The sequence below is a fragment of the Phalacrocorax aristotelis genome, chromosome 7 (assembly GCF_949628215.1).
Source record: "Phalacrocorax aristotelis chromosome 7, bGulAri2.1, whole genome shotgun sequence".
In the NCBI taxonomy this organism is placed as follows: Eukaryota; Metazoa; Chordata; class Aves; order Suliformes; family Phalacrocoracidae; genus Phalacrocorax; species Phalacrocorax aristotelis.
The window spans coordinates 15,616,595-15,644,075 of NC_134282.1; the positions used below are offsets into that span (position 1 = coordinate 15,616,595).

The 27,481-nt window shown below is 38.3% G+C and overlaps 2 protein-coding genes across 7 annotated transcripts in view; one reads left to right on the forward strand and one right to left on the reverse strand.

The window, feature by feature from the left end:
• Nucleotides 1–17,977, reverse strand: part of OPA1 (OPA1 mitochondrial dynamin like GTPase) — a 57,554-nt gene extending 39,577 nt beyond the window's left edge. The window contains exons 1-8 of one of the 6 annotated variants that reach the window (XM_075098940.1): nt 17,303–17,504; nt 13,741–14,059; nt 13,327–13,423; nt 12,037–12,144; nt 10,771–10,824; nt 10,057–10,124; nt 4,972–5,082; nt 863–916 (exon numbers count right to left, since the gene is read on the reverse strand). In XM_075098940.1, the coding sequence (XP_074955041.1) occupies nt 863–916; nt 4,972–5,082; nt 10,057–10,124; nt 10,771–10,824; nt 12,037–12,144; nt 13,327–13,423; nt 13,741–14,059; nt 17,303–17,331 (840 nt within the window). In that variant the 5' untranslated portion in view covers nt 17,332–17,504. Of the gene's footprint in view, nt 1–862; nt 917–4,971; nt 5,083–10,056; nt 10,125–10,770; nt 10,825–11,883; nt 12,009–12,036; nt 12,145–13,326; nt 13,424–13,740; nt 14,060–17,302; nt 17,505–17,816 lie in introns of those variants that run through there. The other 5 variants (XM_075098944.1, XM_075098942.1, XM_075098941.1 and 2 more) reach the window with 5 other exon arrangements.
• A 3,198-nt stretch (nt 17,978–21,175) lies between these two features.
• Nucleotides 21,176–27,481, forward strand: part of LOC142059816 (putative cation-transporting ATPase 13A4) — a 43,273-nt gene continuing 36,967 nt past the window's right edge. Inside the window, exon 1 of the mRNA XM_075098939.1 lies at nt 21,176–21,317. Coding sequence (XP_074955040.1) covers nt 21,255–21,317 — 63 coding nt within the window. The 5' untranslated portion in view covers nt 21,176–21,254. The remainder of the gene's footprint in view (nt 21,318–27,481) is intronic.

Consider the following 27,481-nt stretch of genomic DNA (forward strand, 5'->3'; position numbering starts at 1 on the left):
TACTGAATATTGTTTTAAATCCCAAAGAGAGGGACTTTAATCCGCCCATAACAATTTTTGCAACAAATAGTTCAATCACAGAAACAGCTTTAATTGAAAGACTACTTACTGCTTCACAAAACAGATTTTGATGAACACCTCATGGCTTATATACCACTCTAGCACTGTAACTGCAATTATTTTTCTTGATGGAAGAAAACAAAAAAGATACTTTGGTTCTCCTGAATGCCACTGTACTATAATCTGAACGTCTCAACCCACATATCCCGTATAATATCTATTTTTCCTCTTGGACCTCTAATATTTGGTCAGCAAATGCACTTAAAAGCTTCTTTACTTTATACTAGACATGACATTCCCTAGATTAAGGGATCTGCATGTAACTCCTTCATAAGTAAACTAATTTCTGCAACAAATGTGCCATTTAAACATACAAGATATCAGAGATATTTAGTAGCACTGCAGTTATAAAAGAGAACTGTAGAATGTAACAAGTAAAGTTAGCATGCATAACAAGTTAAAAACTGGAATATCACCATTGTATTTACATACACTTTTGGCTAATTTTACATTTCAGGTATATATAATGCTGAAAGCAAGGAAGGCATTTTGGGAAAGTATGATTACACATTTGCCCTGTTCTTACACTCTCCTCTTGCATTCAGTCACTGTCAGAAAGACAGACTAGGCTGACCTTTGGTCTGTGCCAACACAGACAACTCTGTATTGATGAACTCAAACATTGAAAAAAGCGCTGCATTTTTACCAAGCGTCTTATATTTCATGTGTGCTTTTACCTAGTAAATCCGAGTCTGCTGCACATAAATCTCTACTTAAGACATCAGTAACTCAGAAAAGTTACCTGAGTGCGCAGAAGTTCTTCCTGAAGTTGATCAATCTTCTCTTTGTCAGAAACCTATAAAGAAAAATAATCATGGCTACTAACATGTTATTTAGTTTATCCACTGCAAGTAATCAAATCAGAAACTGAAAGCTTCATTCCACATACAAAAATTGACTTTACATGCACTGTAAAGCAAGTAAAATTCTTCAATTAGCATTTGAAATTTAACACTGATGGAAGTTCCATCTGCAACAGGAGATTCACATAAAAAAAAGGCTGAATTCCAGTACATGCAACTGCAAAAATTAACCCTTCAAGACTTAATACTAGGAAAGTGGGCTTAGGGAAAAGCAAAACTCTATAAGGTGCTCAGAGTCTTCTGGTCACTGCCCTAAGTGTAATTTTAGTGGTCAAACTCTCCGGATCTCATATGTTAGTCTCCTGAATTAGCATGATCTTAGTGGGATACAATCACTACAACACCTGCTTGCTACAGAAACTACTTTCAGGTGAGTATTCACCATTTCCAAAGCTTCATGAAGATTCTTATTTCATATGTTTTTCAGAATTATAATCCCAAACACGTATGCACAACTTCATAAATTGTAGTTAGTCAGGACAGTCTTGAAGGGTTATTTTAGTATTATTTAAATTACAGTAAAAAGTGGAAAAATTAGGGTATTATCACATAAAACATTGAAGTTCAAGGCATAAATGTAACAAGATCAGGCAATTAGAGCCATTCTTAGACACATTCTTAAAATAGGTTCATCAGGATGTAATAAACAGTTGTTCAAAACAATCCCTTTTTAATAACACAGAAGCAAGACAAAAGCATAAATGGTGCAGTACAAATTCATATGATGTAAATATTTACAAACAACAAAATCTAATAGTTGATGAAATATTAAATTTAGAAAATATAATCTAAACAATTACTGAAATTATACAGGTAAGAGCTTCAATATTTAAATAAAACTCATGACGTTTACAACTCAAGTTAGCTTCATATCAGAAAGCATATTATGCAACATGCAGAGGACAGCTGTCATTTAGACACAAATCAATTTAGTTACTATAATTTCACACCAGTTGTTACAGATTAAACAAGAAAAAAAATCCACAGTTATTCAGTGATTGATATTATTTAGCTATCAAACCTGTAATACACAGGATCACGCCTGCACATTATAGAAACCAACCCAAGCTGACTCTTGCATCTACATCCAATTACTTTCTTAGTCATAAAAAGTGCCATCCTCCTTTTCATTTCTGTTAATTAGTTCAGTGATAGCAAGAGTGCATCAGAAACAGCGTTAGTTTAGCACACAAACAACTCAATGCGTGCAGCCACAGGGTGGTATATGTAAACAAACATTTACATATACACATGCTTTAAACACCTCTGAGACGTAAGGGGAAAATAAAAATAGAAGGACAAAGGAATAGTGTGGAGAGTCAGAGGCAGCAAGAAAATGAAGGAAAGAAAAGGAAAACAAAGTTTTTCCACATGGTGCAGGTTTTCAAAGCATTTAATGTTTTCCCATTCTCTGCAAGCTGTTCCTGAAAGCACTTCTGGGGCCTTGATGCATTTCTGAAGTATACATTTATACACAGATTACCTCTAACCACAGGAGCACTGTCTTTAATGTACAGAATACTTATGTTAAACACCATAAGCAAAAAATATTGCACACAGACACATTGCAAGATCTGAAGCAAAGAATTATCAAGCACTAGATGATTAATTCTAACAAAGATGATTGGGTAAGTTATGTCAAAAAAAACCAGCTCTAGAATGACAGATATGCTTCAGCATTTGGTTCAGGTGTGCTCTGAATGTTCAGTTGCAGTTAGTACATACAGTATTTTGAACATGTAATTCATAATATTGTTGAAAATTTTTGTTGCCAATAAAAGCTAAACTATCATAACAACCTGAAGTATTAACAGTCACATATGACTAATCTATGATTTCTACTCACAAAGAAAAAAATAAACTATTAAAATATCTATATAGGCACATCAATATTTGTTTAATCCAGTTCAGCAGAGTTTGTTCTTCAAGATGCCTCCTTCTTTCCCCACTGCCACCGTAAAGAGAGTTACAAGAAAAGAAAATTGTAGGGCCATTTTTAATCAAGGGTTCCTGCACACAAAGATGCAGACACCTGCTTGCTTACTAAGACTACCAGAAGCTCCCTATACAGTTACTCATTTTGCACAGCAGTTGCTTTCCAGCAACCTTTGTCACACACTATATAAAGTAAGTATGCACCTCTGAAAATTCAGTATCTTTGAAACCACAGCTATTGGTTTTGTATATTCTCCAACGAGACTATAAATAATTCTAAACTGATCATCTACAGAACTACGATTCCAGTAATATAAATGAAAATATCAAGGCCCAGACAAAATGCATATACTTATATATGCCATGCACAGTGCAGCTATACAAGACTAATCAATTATACGGCTTATTATTTATCAAGTTATATCCTCATATCAAGATATTAAAGAATATAGTTTACCATCTCGTTCAATTTGTTTCAAGTAAAAAGATTAGTGTGACACACGACACATTCCTTGTCATTAGGCATGATGCCAAAGAGCACACTTGAAGGCTATATTAAAACTTTATATATGCAAGGACAATTAGAGTTTCAACACTCAGAAAACAGAGTACCTGCCTTGGAGCTCAGGATAACATTTACAAAGATAGCCCTTACAGCTATTTCACAGCTTGGGAATTGTAGAATTAGTTGCAAGAAAGTACTGACAAGGTAGAATTTAAATCAGAAACAAATGTTGTATCAAGCTCATTTTTTCCCTGATTGTGTTTATTAGGCTCATATTACAGATCAGGAAGGGAATGAATGTGAGGACATTTGCAGGACACCTTTTGAGATAAAATAATCTCAAATAATTTCCATTATATTTTGCATACAATGCCTAGATTCATAACTGATGACAGAATACATCAGTGTTATTTTAAATCCAGAGAGAATATTAACTGAATTAATTTGAAAAATGAAGTATATGGAAAAATTATGTTTCACTTTTTTTTTTCCTTTTGTTTAAATTAAAGGAAGATTACCAGTTTAGACTGGCCAGGGTTTGTAACTCTAAACCATAAAAAATAATATGGCAAGAAAGTAAAATATTTAAATTTAAAATGCTACTTTAGTTTCAGAGAAGAAAGCAATTTATTCTGTTGATGGACTAAAAAGCATGACAACTGCAACTACGCAACTGTGTCTAAAAGTTTAATTCACATTTACTGTGCTCCTCTTTCTGCAGGAGTTATCTTCAGATGTACAGAAGATTAAGTTCTGTATCCAGTGCTCAATTCCAAAGCTGTTGAAAAATATCAGTAATCAGAAAGATTTTTTGAGGGCTCAGAAGCAGCCAACAATACAATGTGGTTAAGAATTATGGGTTGTAACAGATAAGACAACTAAAACATCCCAATTTAGGAAGTGTTTCCAATTCTTCTCAGCCATATAATAATGAATAAAATGATCAGAACTTAATTTAAGTAAGTAATGTGCAGATATTCAACAACCACAGCATATCAGTATAAACTGTACTTCCAGAAGGAAAACAGACAAAGGAATGAATATGAAGTAATGACTATACAGTAGAGACTTATTAATGGCACCAGTATTTGTCTGTGCAGAATTGTTTCTAAGTAACTGCTGTTATTTTGAGATTGGTAACAGAATAAAGCAGGAAAAAATGTGCCCAGAGGTATATTGCCTGTAAATAGCCATACTCTTAGAAGATAGAGCTACAGTAAGAAAGCAACAGTAGAGAAATCAGACTTGACATTTATTCACATACTTTCCTCAAATGCATTTTTAATGTATGAACTTTAAATAATAGTTCTTTATAGAGGCAGAGAACATACAGTTTCAAAGTTAGACAAAGTACTTCTTCAGCTTTTAACACCATACTTTAAATGCAACTTGGTTAAACTGAAATAGGACTATACACCTGTAGTGAAGTCAGCTGTAATAATTATTTGGGCCCGTGATTAAATTAGTTAGATTTTTCTAGCTCAAATGCAGAAGGCTGAAGAATTTGATTAGTGTGAATACAGTACATATTGTCCCTTAAGCCATCACCTTTCGCTTCTGCTGGGAAGGGCCCATGTTATATTGGCCAGCGGCTCTGCGTGCTTCCTCTTCATGCTGCTGGATTTGTTGTTGTAACAGAATGAGTTCACCAAGCAGGCCCTGCCATGAGTTTATAATAAAAAGGAGAGGAAAAATTTGGGGTGTAAGGAGAACAAAGTTAAACCAAAGGGCATGACAAAGACAGATGACAAACAGGTACGAATGGGTCAGTTGAAACAAATGTGAAATTTCACTAGAAAGATCTCTCGCTAGCTAGTGCTGGGAGTGCATAGAGCCATCAAAACCATGCATTTTGCATATCCAGGTAGAACAAACAATAAACATTTAGCTACATTTTATAATTATATTGAACTTTAACTAAGCATCTAAATCTTAAAAAATTTCAGCTATCCTGGCTTTAAAATATTCTCAAAAGTTTCAGGATTACCTTTCAATTATTCATACCAGAAATTCTTAAGTGTCAGCAATTTTTCACAACTTAACCATGTACGTATTTAAAGAGAGTGTTTTGGATATTCTACACAAAGTTGTGCACAACAGCTAATAGAATCAACTTTGTCAGTAACATAAAACTTCTCATTTTGTTCTTATTCTCAGCAATGCAGACAGTTTATAGAAAGATGATTTTGCCTGCTACTTAACTGTCAAACCAGGAGAAGCAAAATAGTTTCCAGAGCATAAAGAAAAAGCCCCCTCTCCACTTCTATAACACACTGCAGTCTAAATTCATGCTGTCATTATCCTTCCTGATCACTTCAAAATCCCTGCAACTTGATGCTTATTCCTTTACTTATTCAGCATTTCCATGAAACTTAGTTTTCTTCTCTTCTCCCTCCACACCAAATATTCTTGTAATGGTATTTAAAAATGGTGGAAAAAAAAAAAAATGATCTCTCAAAATTTGTTTAGAGATACTACGCCAGCCTCTACTGGAGCTTTATGTACAATTTATTTCAGAGAATGCAGACAGAAGTATTAACAAACTATTTAAATAAAGCTCTTTAAAAAATATTACACCTTCTTCTAAGAAAACATTTCGTGAAATGAAAGGTTTAAAAAATGCACTACAGGAGTCAAAACAAAACCTGAAATAGAACTTTGGTGTAAGAATTCAAGACATCTACCACCAAGTTATGCATTTGTTGCACAAAATACACACGCAGGCATGTACACGTAAGGATAAACAATACAGGGGAGAATGGATAAAAGGAGAGACAATCAATGACCAAATAGAAACATCTGTTAAATAGTGATTCATATAACATTTCAATAGAAAAATCTTCACATTTGTATTTTACTGAACCATTTTAAGATTTAAGAAATTTCTATATTGCCAGACTAGCAAATGCATTAGAACTGTGCCAAGAAATCAGGCAAAACAAAAGAGTTAATTTCTATACAGCATGGCTGCACTTGGTATTAGAGGAACAATAACAACATTTTGCCATTTCACAAAGAAGGAAACTCTCAATATACCCTGACATGGTCCCTTTAAAAATCATGCTATGGTCAAGAAAATACAGAAAAAACAAAAACACTGAACAAAACCCGCCATGAAGGCCTTTTAGCATTTAAAGAGGCACTGTAACAAATATTTGAAGTCACCAAATCTATTTCATGTGCTATTACTTCCCAAGACATCTGGTCCACGTAACTCTTACTCCATAGTAAAGTACGAAGAGCCATTTTCAACTCCAGCTACGCAGTTTAATAAAATATTCAAGTAAAAATACAGTGATTTAAAGGGCTTCTCAATACCAATTTCTTCTTTGTCTATATCAGTCAATAATCTTATTTCCTTTATTTTCTATTTCTTGCTTTATAGGTTTGAATTGGAAAAAAATAAATTGAAGAAAAAATATTAAGAACCTTAATAGAACTATACACACAACACGCAGGCTGGTACAAATGAGGGCACAAACAAAAATGTTTACATCTCTCTGTCGTTGGACTCTACCACTGTTTCCCCCTGCCTCAAAATAAATCATTTCAGTATAAAACTGTATTTATTTTAAAGAATTTAATCTAGAAAGAAAAAAAATTATCAATTAATGGGATTTCAAACCCCAAATTGTTTACAATAATATTATTATTTTCATTATCAAAGAAACAATGTAAAGAAGAATAACACTAGTTGACAAACACAGTGGCACAAACCCTGTAAAGTCATCATAAGAATCTGGGTGCACATTAAGTAAAATAAGACAAAACAAGTTCCAACGTTGTTACTGCGTATGCTTTAAAAAAAATACATTATTTTACATTAAAAGTTAATAGGCTGTACTTCAGTTCAGTATGACTATCTCCTTAATTTAGAAGTTCCTCATAACAAAAGTATTTGTGTCCCATTTTCACGAGCCACCAAAGCCCTATCTTTTTGCATGTCTCAACTCCTTCCACTATTTCCCACTGACTTCGGTGTGACTGTTCGTGAGACAAGCTGAGCCACAGTAAATCCTTCCAGGAAAAATAATTTAATGCTGAGAGATTTAAAGGGGTGAAAATGATGAGGAAGATAAAGAGAGACATTTCTAAGAATTTGAATAAACGTTACAATTTTATCCAGAATGCCTACAACAAGAAACTGGGAATTAAGTTGGGAATATAATGGTGCTATGAATACAAGAGGAAAAAATAATGGAAACTTTATTGCATAACTTGCAATTGATGCCATGAAAAGCTGAAATCAGGACATGAAAGCCGAATGAAGAACGAAACAAGCGAGAATATTAAAAAGAAAAAATTAAGATCACAGTCAAGTGACATTCCTTACTACAGCCTCCTTTTCACCCTCCAGCAGTAGCTGTAGTGAAGAGCTGCAGAATTACTGTGCCACTCCTTACACTGACCGAAGGTGACCCAGTGTTGGCTGAGTGAGGCAGTCTATGCACTGCCAAATCCTCAAAAGTGCATCAGGTTCTTCAAGGCATGTGATTTTACCAAAGAACCAAAGGCAGAGAAAGGACTGTGTGGTTGGTTTTGAATTATTTCTTTATCTGGCTTCTAAGCCCCAAATCAATACTTGAATCATGTTTTTCACACCCACTTCATCACAGCCATAACCACTATAAATTCTCTTTAGAAATTGGGCTAAGCTTTGGAATTTGCTTGCTTTAATAGGAAGCTGAAACTCTTCAGGAATTTTTTTTTGAGACAGACAATAGTATAAGATAATCTTCTGAGAAGGTAACACTGCCATTTCAAGTGCAAGCCTGAACTAGTCCCGTGCATACAATTCATAAAATATTCTACTACGCTATAGCTTTTATAACTATTTCTCTTCTCTTTCTCAAATGACAAGATTTCATATTTAATCCAAGTAGAAACAGATGAAGTCCATTTATTTAAACTACTTAATCTGAACACTCGGTGTTCACTCTCTCAATGTTGTAAACTAACTAGTTTCTCACTCTCATACAGGAAGTTTTTGAAGATCTCTCTGAAGACCATGCCCAATTAGGGTTCTACAGAATATTCCTCCAAATGAGGAATTCCTAGATCTTTACCAGTTACTTATCTTTTCACAAGGAAGCAAAGAAAACCAGCTCATACATATTTAATACCATGCTACAGCATTTTACTCATCCATACAAACTCAATTCTTAAACTAGTGTTGATTGGCAGTGGACAGCATTGAATGAAAAAAGGCCATCTAACCTGTTGTCTAGAAAATAATTTTGCTCGCCAATAAACCAAGTGATTATGCCACGTTAGTTATTCATATGTGTCTTGTTTGAAATGTAATGACCAAAATTCATCATATAAATTATCAAACCAACCGTTTCTAAGCGTAACATATCAGATGTAACTGCAGTAACAAAGATTAGTACAACAGACTAAATTTTATAAATCATATTGGTTTAACATGGGCTGCTATTTTCTGTATCACAGCCAAAGTTTTGTTGGCAACATTAAAAATGCAGTTGTCACTGCATCTGAAAAACCAGAGTATTAGTGACATTACTGGCACTTAGGAAACTTATCAGTTAATTTAGTTATCAAAGACAATAAATTAAGATGGCCACTTCCCCAGAAATCAATAGTATTTTTTATGTTTTAAATGGTGAAACCTGTGCTAAGCAATTACTCAAGAGAAAGCAAAACAGTATCTAGATAGTTTACTGACAAAGGGAAAACAAAAAGCTATTTTTTTCTCATGTAGAAATCCATCACTGTTCTAAAGGGAAGAAACAAATTATAAAAAGTAAGCTTTGTACAGGTTTCACTACATATTGCCATGCAGAACTAATGCAGAATAAATGTATACATGCCTGCATATACAGAAATGTCTTTTCTGTAACGCCCAGTCATAGTCCAGACACTAAAAAGTTTTCAGTTGCAAAAATTTACAAATTCCTGATTCTTATTGTTTACCTTCCATTTTTAAAAGACTTTTTTTTAATATATACAGAAAAAAATTCAACGCTTTTAAAGAATAGAAAACATTACAATTCATGAATTTAATAGAAATGAGATCTACTATTCATTAAAGCAAAAAATTAAACTTTGCCTTCTTTACTTCAAGGAAAAATGCTAAAACTTAGTATCAAAATACAGTAACATTTTTTTCCAGAATATAGTAACAAAAATGTGATGTACACTTCTCTAAGTAAACAGAACAAAAAGACAGACTGCTTTAAGAAATAGTTCTTTATTAAGGCACAGAACCTTAAGAATCACAATTGTGAAAATGTCAACAGAAAAAGAGGTTGCAAGTAAAAACACTTGAAAATAACTATAGAAGACTCAACCAAATTCAGTAACAAGCTATAAGCTCAATTGCCACTTAGAACATGCCCAGAAAATTGCAAATGCATGAAAAATACCTAAAATTTCATTCTTATTACAAACCAAGTTTCCTAAAAACGTAATTCCTAAGGATTTCTATGACTGCATTCTATTTTCCTTACACCAAACTGTTTATTATCATTGTACTATGTATACATTAAAAACTACAGTGTATACTCAATTTCCAAGCTGCTTCAAATAAACACCTATAACTAACTACTGAAGCACTTTAAAAAAAAATTACCTGTTGTCAAGACATTTTTAGTTTTGCAAGAGAGTAATTACCTTCTTGTACTCTTTGTCATTGTCATACCCCTGGTCAGTAGCTCTGAATGCTGTTTCTCCTGGAGAACCTAGGACATAATTACAGAAACTCATTATAACATGCAAAAGGCACTTAAAAATTCTCAAACAACACCTAATATAAAATTAAAGTTCAATGCCTGTGAATTATGAATTCAATAAACTTTGAAGTTGCTATCAACCAAAAAAAGTTCACCATAAGAAACTGAAAAAGAAATTTAGTTTAAAACTCATCTAAAAGTTTTACATCTAGTTTATGACTCAAATTAGTTATATCATAAGGGAATAGGCAGCTTCAGTTAGACTAATAAAGTTCTGAAAACTTTTTAAAAAATTAATTATTTCTGATAGACATGAAAGAATAATACAAATTCCACTGGTATTATTGTAACAAGAAAAAAAAAATTAAGTTCTTTCCAATTGTAACGACATGAGTTTTCAAAACAAGCTTCTGGAAAATGCCCGAAATAAAAAGCATCTGCTAAGGACTCTGGTAGAGAAATATCAACTATTCATCTATTCGTTCTCACAGGGGTGGATCTAAGTATTTTAAAAATAATTTTAAGGTATTTGTAATTCAGTTTTAAATTACTGTGAATAGTTGTGTTTACATATTCACTCCTCTTAGTATAGTAGCATTTTAAGAGTTTGCTTTAAAGAGGCAGGTTAAGGGCAGTAAAAAGGGCTTTTACACACCTAACAACAGAAGTAGATCAGAAGCTCCTATGACTTCACTAACCAAATTGTAACCTGTGAAAAATCAGCAGAAGAGGGGAAATAAAAATTATAAATACAAAACAAACTGCAAAACAAAGATGAGGGATCTTTGTCTCATTTGGAGGACCACACACCCATAAATGTCAACTATGTCCAAGTGAGTATGATAACAAATAATAGGTGACATCTCACAATACCAGCCAATAACACCACAATTTTAAACAGCCAAAATCTTTAACAGCCAATATACATAGGAGATTGTAATCTACTTGTCACTTTGTTGAGCTTCATCCCTACTTAGTTGCTTGCTCAGTTTACAAGATGCATTAATTAGTTCTACAAGTAATGGTAGTTTAAGAAAATGGAAATATGCCTCTTATGCACACTGATATGGAAATATTTTCAAACACGCTTAGAGCAACAACTGTGACACCTCATAGATAAAATCTTTCATGAATACAAATGTATGTGGTTTGATAATTATCAAGGTATATAATAGGAAGAATCTTTCACTCTATTACAAGAATCACTGGGTGAAGCTTTGAACTGTGCTAGAGTAAGTCAGATATAATTTTTTTAGTTTTAAAGAGAGAAATGTCTTATTTAAGTCTCCCAAAACATGAAAACCACTAAGCCTACTACTGCCTAGGCACACTGAATTGAAAAACCATCCCCCTGCTTTCTGTGAAACATTTATAACTCCTACCTATTCCTTTGAAATGTAGCCCCTAAGCAAGCTAAATCTTCAAGCAAGTCCTTCTGGAGCTGTGTACAAATGAAAAATATCACTCAACCCTAAAGAATACCTTCATCACAAATCTCTTATTTCACATGCTTACAACATTAAGAATCATGATTCTTAATAATCCAACTCTTTTCTCCTGCAACAGCTGTGGTACTGTTACTGTGCAGTGTCACTCTCACCTTCTCCAAATTCCAGCTGGACATGTCCAGCTTTTAAGACTGAAGCAATTTAGCTTTCAATCTGTTTGTTTAGAATTGTACAAGAATTCTAGTGTTCTATTCATTTCACATTTTGGTTCTCACTACTTGCTACTAGAATTCTTGCTTTTAAAAATACATTACACTTACCTGTGTCCATAACACTCTCAGACGTGATATTCAATGAAACGGCATGCATTTTCAGGATCCGCTTTCTTTTAGTGTCTAAGGACACATCTGTAACCTCATCTTGTAATAGCTTATGTTTTCAAAATTAAAACTAAGCTGAAAAATTGTTCTCACCAGGAGAAAAAAATCCTTTGAGTGAAGTGAAGCTTTCTCCAATCTTGTCAAAGTCAGGCAGAAGTTTGGCAAGGTCATCTGCATCAGGGAGGGCTTTGATAATTTTTTCTAGGAAAAGAGTACAACAGGTAATAAGTATTTTTTTCTTTCCTGTTATTTTTGTTAACAAAAATGGCTTAGACTGTAAAACCTAGCAACTGTTTCAGGACCTTTTTTTTTTTTTTTAAATAAAGAATTAAAAAGTTTCTTTCCACATGCACCTCCCCCCATTAGCATTGGGAAAGATTTATCAGATCTGAAAAACCAGCTGCAGTTTTAGACTTTGAACTTCCAGATAAGTTGGTTGCCTCAGGTACTTTAAAATACTCTGAAACTTATCATTACATTTCACCACATTTCATACACTATTCTCTCACATACTTTGTAGAGGATGTTATAAAATTACACAGCACTAACTATGCCCATCTCTTGTACATTTTAAGAAAAGATTATTTTTCAATTTCATAAAGAAGCCAATTTTGTAATCCTTTAAAAAAAACTTATTAGCTTTGGGGTACTACAAAAATGTAGTGTCCACTACCAATACAAACAAGAAAACATTTGTCTCAGTTATTCAATCCCTGCATTTATCTATGCAATGCTCACAGTGAAATAATAAGCTTTTTTTTCTAAAAAAAGAACACAACCTTACTACCCTGCATATAGAAGTAACTCAGTGCTTGTTTTTTAGATTTTTATCTTTCATCTGAAAATATGCCCTCTGTAACCAGAAGATTCAGGAAAACAGAGTCTATATTTTTAACTTTCTTTTTTTTCTGTCTCTTCAAGATAATTTGGTAGGTGGGTATCTTCACCATTCTGCATTTGCAGTCGGCATTTTAACCATACACACCTTTCACTTATCTTTTTATATTTTTCACTTTCAAGTGTCATTTATATAGAAAGAACTTTGTGCATAATACTACAAAAATCTAAGTAAGTCCCCTTCATCATGTTGCAAGTCTCCTTTCAATAATGGAATTACGCAGCCATACGAAAGGACCAAGAACATTCTCAAATGAAAGGATGAATTATGGAATATCAATGCTAAATGATTCTTAATTTTTTCTTATGGACGCACTGATACAAATACTGTGGTAAGACACACCAAACTAACAATACGAGTTCACTCAAATTACAGCTATAAAGATACTACTGCACTGGGAAGAGGCACTGAGGACCTACACCCTTATGTTTAAGATGTACATATACTAGTCTTTAGATAGAGTAGCATTTTAGCTTTTGTGATACCGAAGTCAAGATGTTCATCAAGCTCCCAAATGAAGTCAGGAACAATCCACTTATATTCATCGAGATCTGGCATCATGTCCTTCCACTGATCATATGTCTATATACAAAAAAGAAAAAAAATAGTAGAAATAGAAGAAGAAACGTATGGAGAGAAGCATATGAGCAATCTACTGAAAAGTAATACCTACATATAAAACATACTAACCCACCATCGTTTTCATATGAATAATACTACTTGGATCTTTTCAAATTTATAACAGTTCTCTAAATAATCTGTTTTCCATTTTCACTCATCTTTATTGTCATCCTGTAATAATATCCTGTAATTTCTGTGGATATTCCAAGAACTATTGTTCTGAAACATACAACAACAACAAAGACAAAATGCATAAAATAGCTTCCACAGATAAATACCTTCTTAGCTGTATAACCACCACCTACAGCAGATCCTAATATAAGATAGCGAAGTTTGAGTAGCCTTGATGCTAGTCTTGCTAGCCAAAAGTTCCTGTGGGACTGGTATCCATATTTTACATCTAAAAGTTTTGTTTTACGTAGGGGAAGACGATTAAGAGAAGAGAACAGCTGAACTGATATCCTTAACGGAGATCTTTGAAATTTTGAACTTGGGTAGTAGGGATGATGTATACTTCGGGAAATAAGATGCAAGTTTTGAAGTGGTGATTTTCTTTTTATTCCATAGCTGCTATTTGCTAGACTCCGGCAGATGACACTGAAAGAAAGACATAAAAACTCTAAGTAACAGATTTCCTCAACACACCATTAACTCAATAACCTCTTTAGAAACAATGCACATTATGTTTTAGCTGGTTACAGATAAATTAGAGCATCGCTTTGAATGTACAATTTACAGCTATCATTGCTATGCTACCAGGAAAATAAAAAGCGGTAAACATGGTTAATGGGTACAGCATTTCTACTGATTACAGAAATAAAACCTTAAATACCATTTATGAAGTCTGTTATGAATTAAATTTAAATTCGACACTGGATGAACGCAAGTAAAATATCTGTGGTAAAACACAGTTTGGGTAAACAGGAGCTAAGACTCCACAGAAGACTACGATCATCTTGCAACATAAAATAAAACTTGATAGTTTGACCTATCTTGTTATTCAGAACAAACTTTTAGAGAACATCAAGTTTGTAGAGGATTTTTAAACTTCAAAAAAAACAATCCACAGACAAAATTCCTTTGCAAAATACATTTGTCGTTTTCTGGCAAAGTGGATTCTCCTTTGGAGTTGAAGCACATACTTCATGACATCTTTCAGTTCCTTTCACTAATATTCTGTGGTTCTAGAATTACAGCATTATTGTTTTGTCTTAGGTCACGCAGAGACAAGATTACTCTGGAGACAGCTGCACCGTGTTTGTTGAAGACTCAGTAAAGTAATTCAGATTTATGCAAGAGGGGAAGTTTCAGTCTGAAAGACTTCACTCTGAAAACAGGGCTCAGCCATGAAAAGCACTTATTAAAACACAGGAACCTTATCAATCCTGCCTAGGATTGGTTCAGCCTGCATAGGTTGAAAGCAAGCTCTTTGTATACTGTTAATTACACTATCTGCAGGCTTCAACATTTTGAGGTAGCTTTGCTAGTTTAGGGAAAAGACAACTGCTCTGGAAAAAGCAATTTCTTCTGTAACTGTTTAGTCTCACCATCGTATCAGAATGGTTAATACTAAATCATTTGCTGGATGTAAAATATAGGTCAAGTTACAGTTCTTGAAATTAATGCTTGTTCCTTGATGGTTTTTCCAAGGTTTTCAATATTATCAAGTGCATTTACTTACAAAGGGGACAAATACATAAGAAGAAAGTGCTTCATGCTACTGAGAAGGAAAATTATTCATCCCGTAATCCTAAAACATTTAAAATTAACAGAACTTAAAGAGAATAAGTGAATCATATGAAATGGAAAGTATTACAGCATTTTCTTAGAACATGCTCTATAATATACGCAGTTCTTTGCCTTGAGATTCTCCATGTACATATTTCTAGTATATGGCATATTCTTAATGTCCAAAGCAGTGGAAGACTTTGTTGTAAAAGCACTTTTGACCCAAAAATTAAGCTTTTGGAAGATAAATTAAGAATCTGAATTATGTGAATTGAGACATTTTCCGCTTTTAAAAGACCGGTTATCCTGCTGACCTATGTTTAGAGATTTCCTTTAGTGTAATAGAAAGCTTAAAAAAGGGAACTCCACTGACTGTTATGAAAGTCCTCGTTCATAAGAGTCACTATGATTTGGAAGAGTATCCTCTTGCTGCTATACTAGACTATTTAGAAGGCTCTGCCTTTGCAATTACAAACTTAGTATCTACAAAAAGTATAACAAGTGGGGGCAGAACAATCCGTAAAGCAGTGCCAAGTTTCTCCTCTTTGACATGGAATTACAAGAGGCTCAGAAATTAACCACAGAGAGTATCAATACAGAAGTGGCTACATAACAATAACAAAATCCACACTCCACACTGCAAATGTTTTATTTCTTACTTTTGAAGACAGTTTTTGAAAATCAGGGTATGGTAAGCCTGTGCAAAGCAAGCTGTTGTTTCTTTTGTTTTGCAGTCACTACCATTACACAGATATTTAATAATTTCAGCAGAGACAAAGTGGTAGTATGTGTTATAGCAGCCACTTCTCATCATTAGTCTTCACCTAGGTTAAAAGCATTTTGTAATATTATGTAATTTTCTTCTCTGTGATTGTTCTTTTAAAATACACTGTGGTTTACACCAATCATTCTGTATGTTTAAACTGAAGGAAAAAATGAGTTCCATCACAAATTATTATGGGAAGAACTTGATCAACAACAATCTCCTTTCCAGTGCTATTGCATATTTCAAACCCTACCTGCTTTAACTGCACATGTAAAATCTTACAATTCATTAAAAAAAACAGTACTCCATCATCATATCAAAACTTTTATTTTCCCCTTTCTTCTCTCCTCCCGCGGCTAAAAACTCATGATGAATACTGAGAGAAAAATCACCTTAAGATCTTCACTTGAAAGTGCAGTTACAGTGAAAAGGGTGTCAATGCAATGTTATTAAATGAAGTATTTAATGAATACCAAATTGAAAGCCTCTGGAAAGCTCGTTTCAACAACAACAAAAATTAGCCTTCTAGACATGAGCAGCTCTGCCATTAGAATCTGCCTGATTACAGGCTTGCAACCTGACTGGTGTTGCATTGCGCTGAGATTATAGATACCTTGCAAAACAGGAACAAGTAGCCTGTTACTATCGATAGCCAAGCATTCCACCTGGAGTCATACCTAACATTTTACACTTATCGCTCCAGTTTAAGAGTTCAAAATATCCCCACCTCAGCTGGGACAAATTTTCCATAAAGATAGGCTATGTACACTTTTAATAGCTATGCCGGTGAAGCAGACGTTCAAATGTAACCCAACAAAAAGCACTGTAGTATCTGCTTTCTCATTCAGCACTAAACACTTATTCTCCTCCTGCTGCTCCCAAATCTGCCGTGGAACGTTGTGAGATTACTGGCCACTGGGTTTCACTGCTCCTGTCTGGAATTGTGTAGAAAAACCATGAAAAACAGAGTCACTGCGGGCAGCTGCTGGGGAGGGCCAACATCTGGACACGAAGGCAGCCCTAGGGAAGGAATACAGGACACGCAGCTCCCTTCCACTTCGCACCCGCAGTCCCGAAAGGGCTGGGGAACGGGGAGTTTCCCCGCCTGAGAGCAGCTCCCCCCCGCCCCAGCAGGCCAGGGCTCACCCCTGCGCCGCTCCCGCACAGACCCGCTCTGCGGCTCCGGCCTCCCCCGCGGGCAGGCCCTGCTCAGCCGGGACGGGTATGACAATCGCCGCCGCCCCCCGAGACGGGAGGAGGCGGGCGCGGGCGGCGGCTCCGGCGGCCGCTCACCCCTCACAGCCACCGCGCCCGCCCTGACCCCTGCCGCGGCCCGCCCCGCTCACCAAGCCGCCGCCACCCGCGTCCGCCACATCTTAAGGGCCTGTAGGGGCACAGGGGGATCCGCAGGCACCGGGGCCGCGGGCCGGGGCCGCTCCGCCTCCGCGCCTGGCGCCCCGGGCCGCCGCAAGGGCAGGGGGAGCCGCCGCGGTCCCGGGGCTGACAGGGCTGCCGCCGCTTCCGGGCGGCGCGGTCCGCTGCGGTCGGCCCGGCTGGAAACCGCGCCTCCCCGCGCAAGGGTTCCGGGCGCGGCGGCGGAGGAGGGTTTTGGAGGAGCACCGGTGCGTGGTGGCGCGGCCCGGAGGCGCCGAGAGGGGTGGGCATGGCTCCTCCAAGGCTGTCTGTGACCCCGCATACCCCGGCGACGGCGGGGGCGAGGCTCAGCGCCTCACCCCCGTGCCCCTGGGCTGGCCCGGGGCACCCCCGTCTGGTGTGAGCCAGGCCGGAGGCGGCCCTCGGCGGTGTCAGGGCTGGAGAGGGCGGCGAGGCCCAGCCCCGAGTGGAGGCCTGGGGGCGTACCTGGGCCTTCCACGCTGAGTCGGTAGCGTTCCCAGATGAGGTCGCAGCTGTTGTTGTGCTGAAGTGCGTTAAACGGGTGGAAGCGCTGCCCTGAAAGCTGGAAAACAAGGCGTGCCCAAGCGGGCTTCAGTGAGCTGTGGGGCTGTTGGCGGGTTTTTGCCGCAGGGCCACGTGGAAAGCGGAGGCAGAGGAGGAACCAGGAGAGTTCACAGGTCCGTCTGCTCTCTGACAGACTCACCTCTGTTTGTGTCATGTCTGAGAGGTGTGTGCTTCACCTGTCCATAAAGACCTCTGGCGTTGGAGTGTTCACCTGGCAATGCCAGTGCTCGCTAACATCAATAGAAATTTTTCCCTCATGCCTGATTTGATTCTTTCTTGCAGCAAGTTAACTCTACCCACAGTGGACACAGAGAATATTATTTTCTCTACTTATATTTTGAGGACTGTTGTCATCGAATCATAGAACGGTTTGAGTTGGAAGGGACTTTTAAAGGTCATCTCGTCCAGCCCTTGTGCAGTGAGCAGGGATCAGGTTGCTCAGAGAAGTTTACATTAATTAGATCAGCTCACGTGAGCTTTTAAAATCAGATTTCAGCAAAAAGGGGTGTAGGGAATAAAATTATTCTCTTTGAAGATTCAAATACTCCTCTTGGCCTCCTTTTCTTGAGGTTAAACAACACTAAATCCCTCTTCGATGTTTTCTGTCTCCTTTGTCATTCTTTGTGCTGTTCCATGGACTGTCACCGGTTGGTTCACAGCTTCCTTGCTGTGATATGCCCAGAACTGAGTATCGTATGCTGCGCTAAACAGAAAAAGAAATCTGGGATGTTTTATAAACCAGGCTTCTGTTTACACAGTGGGATTTTTCAGAGCAAAAGAAGTTGCATAAGGATGACATAATAAATACAAGTATTATTATGTCAGAACTGAGATAAAAGTTGTAGGGATGAAATGAGGCATGTTTTTGCCGCTTGCTTGCTTTCAGATTTATTAGTTTATAAATTTAAGGGACTATGTTTTAAATCTTACCTATGCTTTTAACTTGACCAGTTATTTTTGTCATTTATAACTGGTTTTTAAGACAAATATCAGTGTAAAATAAGAACGATGTTACTTCATGGGACGCGATACAAAACTGATTTTATTTATAAATTAATAAGTAATTCTTACTTTAAACAGTAGAGGGCACCATATAACTAAAGTTTCCAATTTAGGATGCTTTAGAGGTGTTTTTCTCAGGAGAAAGTGAACCAGCTTAAGAAAATGAACAAATTCCACCATCTTCATTGGTTCTGGATGGACAGATTTTGCTAGAATATTATGACAGGTTGCCAAACTGTGGAAATTATGGATGTTTTACATCTTTAATCTGTTTTTTCTTTGTTTTCAGTTGCGAAGATATTAATCTCCCCTAATAAGGGTGTTCTGTAGGAGCAGAAATTGTAAATAAGAGCTGGACTAAGCCTGTGAATAGCGAATAGATTGGATGAGCCTTGATTCTTCCCTGGACACCTAGGTTTGGTGGGAAACTCGGCATGCAGCTCATCTCTCTTCTCTGTGAAATTGCAGCCAAGGACCCCTACTGCACCCTAGTCTTCTACAAACACTAGAAGGAGCAAGGCTGACATTCAGGGAAGCAGCAAAAACTGACCAGGCAGAAAAATCATGTGTGGCACTCCTGTTTTCCACCCCAGCATCTCCAAAAATAGTCATTTCCCAAAATCATCAGCCTGCCTTGGAAGAGGTACCTTTGCAGTTGTTTCCTGTCTTTTATAGCTTCTAGACAGCACTGCTCAGTTTTCCCATATAATCAGGTTTATTAGAAATGGACTTTATTGCATTCTTTCTTTTTAATTTTTAATTGAAAATTGTGATTCTTGTGTAATAACTGGAGTTCCTGTTGCTGGGTCTCAGAAGAACAAAAGGGAAAGCTGAAAGGCTCAAAGCTCGCCTCAGGGTTGCAGTGGGAGAAAAGGAAAGGGTATGGAGAGGACCTTTTTCCCCCTTGATTCTGTTGCAACAAATCACCCATAACACAGCTTAGGATAGGATATAACACCATTATATCCTTTCCTCTGCAGCCTCTGGTCTGCATCGCTTTTGGAAGTGTGCTGGGTGTCAAGACCAAACAACTTTGCTCCAACAGAAACCGCTTGTCACCAGCATTTCACAAACATATCTGTCCCTGTGCTGTGCATACATGCACAGCAGGCTTTCAGGTCTGTGTCTGGCTCACATTATTAACAATGGACAACTTTTATTATATTAATTGATGTAGCTGCCTCATTTCCTCTTCTCTGTTCCCTGCATGTCTCCCAAATCAGTTTCTCTGAGCCTGCCCACCGCAGGATAGGCAGTGGTGCTTGAGATGCCTGGGACTTGCACAAGACCATGCCTCATGGAAGTAAACTTGGCACCTCTTGATCTGTTTCAGTGACCCTAGAAATAATAATTTAGTTTCCTTAACATATTTACTGGAAGAACACATTTGCCTTTCCTGATGTCACTCCTAAACTATTTGGTGTACAACTTCTTAAAAAATAACAAAGGACAAGGAAATAGTAATGAGAATGAGAATGAATCACAAGACTAATAACCAAATGCAGCCCAGCAGTAACAAAAAAAGGAGGTGATAAAACCCTTTGTGCTGTTTTTCTGCCAGTTTCCTTTTGGCCCTGATTCAGAGATGTTTGTATCCAGCTCGCTGACATCACTGGGCAACTCCAGTTTTCCCCAGGAGTGAGTGAATAATCTCAGTGACATTCCCCAAAGCTGTGTGGTGCGGTCAGAAGACATTCTGTGATTATATTCTTAATAATTAATAAACATAGTGGTTACAGATCCCACATGGCTGGATCCTGACACACAGTCAGTGCATGAATCCACCTGCACAAACTGGGGCCCCTGTTTGCAATGCTGGAGCTTGAATTTTTCTCCAAGACATATGAGGGGATCACAGCTGGACACTTAGTTCAGGCTGGTAGCTAAGAGTGTAACAACAGCAACGTCTATTTTACTTCTCATTTGGACACACTTGTGGTCTCCAGTGATTCCATAATCTCTCAAAGAAAAATACTCCACTCTTGCCCTCCCCTGAAAGTTGCATGCCAACAGCACTTGTTTGCGCATGTCAGAGTTATGACCCGGAGTCATATTGAGGCAAACAATTGTGGGATCTAAATTTTTCTTTCTTGCAGTGCCTTTGAGTGAATTTTGCATGTACCCTTGCAGTCACAAAACTCCAGCAACAGAATAAAGGGAGGAGGGATGAATGTTACCTGCTAACCCCACAGAGAGGGAGGAGCTCCATTCTTCAAATATCAGCAGAGTTATAAGGAAGGTGTGTACTTACAGCACTTCCTCAATGTGGAAGTTGCAGCAGACAACGTGGAAGACCTGTCCTGAGGGTGCTGTAGAAAGTCTCCAGAGGGTCATTTCATGGGGGAAAATCCTGCCAAGGATCATTATGCACAGCTTAACCAGGGAGAAGAGAATGAGATGGTGAGTCGTATCTCTCTCTAGGTCTTTCTTAACTTGAAGCAGCAGATGGCACATGTTCTGCAATAAAATGCTACAGTCTGTAGTTTAGTTTTGGGTGGTGGAGGTGTTCCCATAGCAGAAACACAGTCAGAAAGGGATATAATTTTTTTTAGCAGAAAGACAATAAAACTGTATGTATCCACTGGATTTAAGTGGTTATCCCCTCTAACAGAGGATGTCTTAGCAGATTATTGACGTGGCATTATAAATCTAGGTAGAGGTAGTCTCATACGAGCTTAAGGGATGGGCTAGAGAGGTGTTCCTAACCTTTTGTCAGCTGAATCTCAAAGGCCAGATCCAGTTAGATGAGGACTGGGAACCATGGCTTCCCCTGGAACATAAAAACACAAGTGTTATATTTGCATAAATTAGCAAATGCAGTCTGTTGAATTGACAACACTATTCCAGCCTGAGTGCCTGTATAAAGCTGGATTTCTAAATAGGAGGCGTATGTTTACATGCATTCTGTAACATGTGGAAATAAGTCCTATGTTTACACGAAATATCTGATCTACTGGATGGCACTTCTCTTAAATAGCAAGCACAGTGCACAGTTGTAGTAAATTCAGTGCTTCTTAGCTGCTTTGGCATTACTGCATGTTATGGATGGATCAGCTGTTCGTCATGTATGCATTCAGTCCGTCTAACAGATTCTGCTGGAGATGTCAGACCCATGATGCAGCTGTACAGCAACAGTTCTCATGCATGTCTGGTAAATGCAGTGCTTCTCAAAATTCCCATGCTGCAGAGGCACTGTAGCTTTGCTATGAGTGCGTGTAGGATTTCTGGGTGTACAACAGCCCCAGTGAAGCTAGTGAAACACAGTCACTTACAAGCTGACATGACTGTTCACTTCCAGAAATCCTGGAGAAAATCTTCAGAATCTACTCACTGAGAATTCTATTTTAGTGAAAAAGAGACCATGTCATGGAAAAATGTGGACATTTGTTATCCCCAGATACAAACGTAGATTTTCAGTCAGCTCTCTGCCATCCAGGGATGGGAGATGTCATATTTTACATAATGCAAACCTGAGTAACCTGGATGTGCTGGAGAATGCAGGACAGAGTCATCCAGCATGAACTGACCACTGCGGGAAGTGCAAGGCGCTGGCTCTGCGGGTGCGGACTAATAAGCTCAGCCAATGCAGAACCCAACTGGCTCTGCTGCTGAGTTACTAAACCTGCTCGCAGCACCCCGCTCCTGGCTCTAGCCCTGGTGCTGATGTGCCACTGCTCCCCAGCTCCAAACAGCTGCTGGTTTTGTGTCTGTGCTCCACCCTGCCCCTGTCCTTCTAGGACCTTAAACACCCTGTCATTCTCTCCCCACTATTGGCACTATCACTGGCAATGCCGGAATTGAGCCTGAGCTAATTAGGTTTAAGCGGACTGTCTGGTGCTGTGTAGGGCCACACCATTGTACTCTGCGTGTCCAATTCCAGCTGTGCACCACTGGGACACCCAAGTTGTGCTTGCGCAGAGCCAGCTATCCCAGTAATGTTTTTGTTTCTCACCAGTATCATACTAGAGCACATTTGCCATGAGTCCAGTGCTCGGGGATCTGCACTGTGAATCTGAGGTCTTCCCTGCACAGCTGGTGTGTGCACAGTGCTGAGTCCATTTGCACTGTGAATCCAGGGTGCCTGTCAGTTGCTATGCTCTCTGTGCCTGCAATGAGCATAAGCAGTGTTCATTCACGTGAGGTTTCCAGATGAAAATCACAGAAAAGAAATTGATGAAGCAGTTGAGTAGTAGGAGCAATTAAAACCATAGCCAAATTGTGCTAGATTTGGCAGGTATGTATGTGTCTGTTACATATGTGTAAGAGAGAGACAAAAAAGTTCCAAATATGAGAGACAGGAAGATTATCTGTGAGGGTCTCTGAGGTACTGTAAGAGGGTGAAGAAAAACCTGATGTGTGTATAGAAAGAACAGCTAGTGTGCATATTTGTGTGAAAGAGAAAAAGAAAGTAATATGTAGATGAGACAAGTTGTGAAGAAAAAGACAAAGAGGGCTGTGTTTAAGCAGAGGAGAGAGTGAGAGTACATGGGCTAAAAGAGAATTATGTGCAGGCATTCTTTGCTAAAATCATATATCTTAAATTATTGGCAGCCACAGCAAGTGACGCTGGCACATAATGGTCTCAGTGACCCTACAACATTTTTTTTTTAATTCTAAGCCATGAAAAATGTTTTTCAATGTTATTTTTAACAGTCAGTTTAATCCACCTGAACCAAATTATTAGCAAGCAGTTCCTGACTCCTCAAACAAGATCATATCACTTGGTGTAATAATGTAATAGCTGACATTGTGCAGGTGCCAGTTCTTCTAGAGTGAAATAGTTCAAGTAATTTTGAAAGCATGCAAGTAGTTTATTTGGGCTCTGGACATGCAGTGCTTTCCTATGTTGAACTAGCTGTCCATTTTGCTGAGGAAAGTTGGGAGCTCTAATGAGAAGAAATAATCCTCATCACTGAAGTTTTCTTCAGTGTTTGCATTTTGTGGTACAGCTGAGGTGCTAGGTAGTCCTATAATTAAGAATAATCACCCTGACTTAGGATATTTACCTTATATATCGTTGTGCACATCTTTGGGATTACTTTATGTGGCTGGAGCGCATTTGCTTGCATGAGAGCTCACTCTCCTGGTACCAATTAGCTAAACTGGTAAGTAGCTAAGTAGCTAAAACTTAGCGATATATGTTCAGAGCATGAGATAATATCTCAGTAGTGTGAGAGCACTCTGGACACAGCAGCTTGCCTCAGAGAGGGTTAATAGGAGAGGATTTACTTTCTGAATTAGCTAACTTTTTTTTCCCCCTTTTCCTTCAGAAAGATCTGCTTGAAGGTGTTTTTGAGAAGAAGTAATTGTTGGTGAAATAGGAAGAGGGAGGAAAAACACAGCTTTATGTCCGCTGCCAATTTGATGCTCATCTCTGTACAACTTGGGACTAATCACTCCCTTTGCACAAACCCTAAAGTGCAGCGTAACCCCTCCAGTGCAAAAGATTGTGATAGACAGGCTTCTGCCTCAGGAAGGATTTGCCAGAAGCCTGTCTTAAGCACATATTCCCCAGTTGCTTATGTCTGAAGGAATGGGACAAGTGCAGTCAGTCAGCTGGTGAACCCCAGTTTGCCACTGCATGTTGGCAGCTATCTGCCTCCTTTGGGATGCCAATTTTATATACTTTGAGTTTGAAAAATTTAACTCTTAAAATTAAGATAGAATCTCAAAGGCACAATCTTGTTCCTATGGAATGACAGTGAATGTTGCTACTGGCTTCAGAGGGAACAGAAACCTCTGATGAAACAGGTTCTGGTTGGTAAGAATGAGTTTCAGTTATTAAATTCCTTGTGAATCTTAACCAGTCTTTCAAGTCTAATCCTATTATCTGTTATAGCAACAGGTTGTTTGTAATAGGGTACCTGGTGACTGGGTTGCCAGAAATATGATAGCTCACAGCCACTGTTTAGGCTCCTTGCTGGTAGACAGGCCTTGTTTTCACCAAAGAAAAGGGTGCCTGAACTTGTTTGACTTTTGCATTTAAATTCTGCTGTGCAGATTACCTGGCAGTTACAGGCCATTTTTCTTTTAAATATAAGTAACAAAGACTTGCTGGACACTAGAGTGATAAGCCATTGTAAAAGCAGCTAAGACCCTTTTTTGGAATAAGCACATTTTCTGCCAACTGAGCAGGTCTGGCAGTTTTGTCTGTCCAATAATACATGGCCTCTCCCATGACCCCTCACTCACAAGTTAAACCATTTTGGTTTAGTCACTCTTCTGACTGTTGGGAGTCTTGAGAGGAAGGGGATATTAACAGATGAGGAAAAAACATTTTGCAATACACTACAATTTATTATAAATTATTCTACAGAGATGCGATGAGCCCTGCATACTAGCCTCTTTTGTAAACAGTGCTACCTCCTGTGAGATAATGAGAAGCCCTTTAGAATCTCACAGAAAGCTAATCTTAGCTTTATTTTCCACTATCTCTTGGGTGCCCTCAAGAACCCAGGTTATTTGGCCGTGTAATGTTATATATGCCACATGCACACACTGAGCCCTAAAAACTTGCTCACGCAGTAGAAGAATTGTCAAAGTGCAAATCTGCATTCATCAGACCCATCTTCAAAAGAAGCATGTCTGCATCAGCACAGCCTCTTTGTGCAGTGAAATACAACCTAGCAAAAGTTATCCTCTTTTCCTTAACAACATAAAACCAACCTGACAGACATGTTCTTACAGGTGACATCGACACCAGGATTTCTGCCAGCCCTGGAAGTATTGTTTGCCATAGTGGGCATGCATTTGCTTGGAGATCTTTGTAGTATAGGCCTAGTGAATGCTGAATAATCCTGAAAAATTTCCAAACCCTAATTACTGTAAGGCATTCACGTGGCTAGATAAACCTGCTGAGAAACCTGCGTCATGTGTGTGCCTGTTCCCCCCTTCTTCGTACCCATTGTGGATACCTCTGTTGTGGGTCTAATATTCACCTCTTCTTTTGATAAGATAATGGCTTTGAGAATTCTTCTAAAGAATTTCACTGTTGACTTATTTGACAAGTGAGAAGTGTTTGTATTGTTTCTGTAAATATGTAAATAACATGGAGTTATTTACATACTAAACGGTTTTTTTTACGTATGCAGCATTCATTGCTATAGTCCTTTCACCTGAAGGCACAGGGTCAGGAAAGACGCCTCAACTTAACAGAACGTTTTATTCTGAAGCTAAGTATTGAAAGGTTCCGGCCCAGGGAACTTTGGCACGACTTAGGTTTGGAGCTCAGTCTATTTCCCTGCCTAGCTTTACTTCTGAATGATGTGGCTCGGTAACCTGCTCCAGACGTTTCCAAACCATGGGAAATGCTGTGCTTTGGATTTAGATTCCTGTTGCACGTCCAGATACAAAACAGCAGTTAGCATCTGATGTTTATTCTTTCCCAGCTTACTCCTTGTAGAGCTCCTGAACACCTGTATTCAGAAATGTCATGTTGATCAAGACACAAACCAACGAACCTGAATCAACACCTGTGTTTGTAGGGCAGAGTGTGCACTGGGTCAGAACAGCTTGAGGGTATCTATCTATCTGTCTGTCTGTCTGTCTATCTAAGGAAAGTCCCTTGTGAAAAGCAACAAGATCCAGCAGGCAGCATAGTGGATGGCCTGTGTTTTTTCCCAGCTGAGCTGTTTTCCTTGTCTTCCTCTCTCCTAGTTTTCAAGATGAGGAATACTGATGCATGCTTTGTTTTGAGAAGTGTCTTGATATCTAAGGGATCAAACCATTTTTTTGAGGGGAAACTGTTCTGGAAAACAAAGGCCTGGAAACGTATGCAGGCATAAGGGGACTCAGATACATATTTTGATAAATAGGTGCATGGTTTCCTAGGCAGAGAAAGACGGAGTCTGCCCGAGCTCTAAGGCTATGTTGTCATATCAGGCTTGGGGAATAATTCAGCATTTCAGCGAAGAACACTGCCAACAGAAGATGATCCTAAATGACTGCCAGTCACATGCTGAATGCCCACCCTCTCCCTTCTTAATTGCATTAACTACAGCCTTATTGGCTTCTGAGACTTTGGGTGTAAGGCACAAAAGCTGGAAATTAAAGGAATGATTCACTGTCAGAAGCAAGATGCGCATGGCAGCAATCTTATTCTTCCCCACCCTGATATTCATGCCCATCCCAATTTGAAAATATTATTCCAGTTATTCCAGGTCTAGCCATTTACTGGAGGAAGTCCGAAGGCGCGTTCTTTTAACAGTTCTTCCCTTAGGCATCTCTGTCTCCTTGGGAGTTCCTTTGCCTTGCTGACAAGCTGTAATGTCTGGATCCAAGCATCTGGATCTTGCCAGTAAGCCATTGCTGTGAACAGTAAGTTCACATTGTTCTGTGGTCTATTCTGTATGCTGGTGCTCACACCAATTTTGTAACATTTTTGTAAAGAATACAACTAGACAGAGGTAAGCAGAGAGCCCTTAACCTGTTTATAGGAGCATGTGAATATTAATAGCACATGACTGCCACACCAACTACCTTTTAGCAAGCCTGCCTATCTACTGTCCTCCATGAACTTCTTTCTATCTGCTGCAGAGTTGCCTTATTCTCTTGGGCTGCTCAGA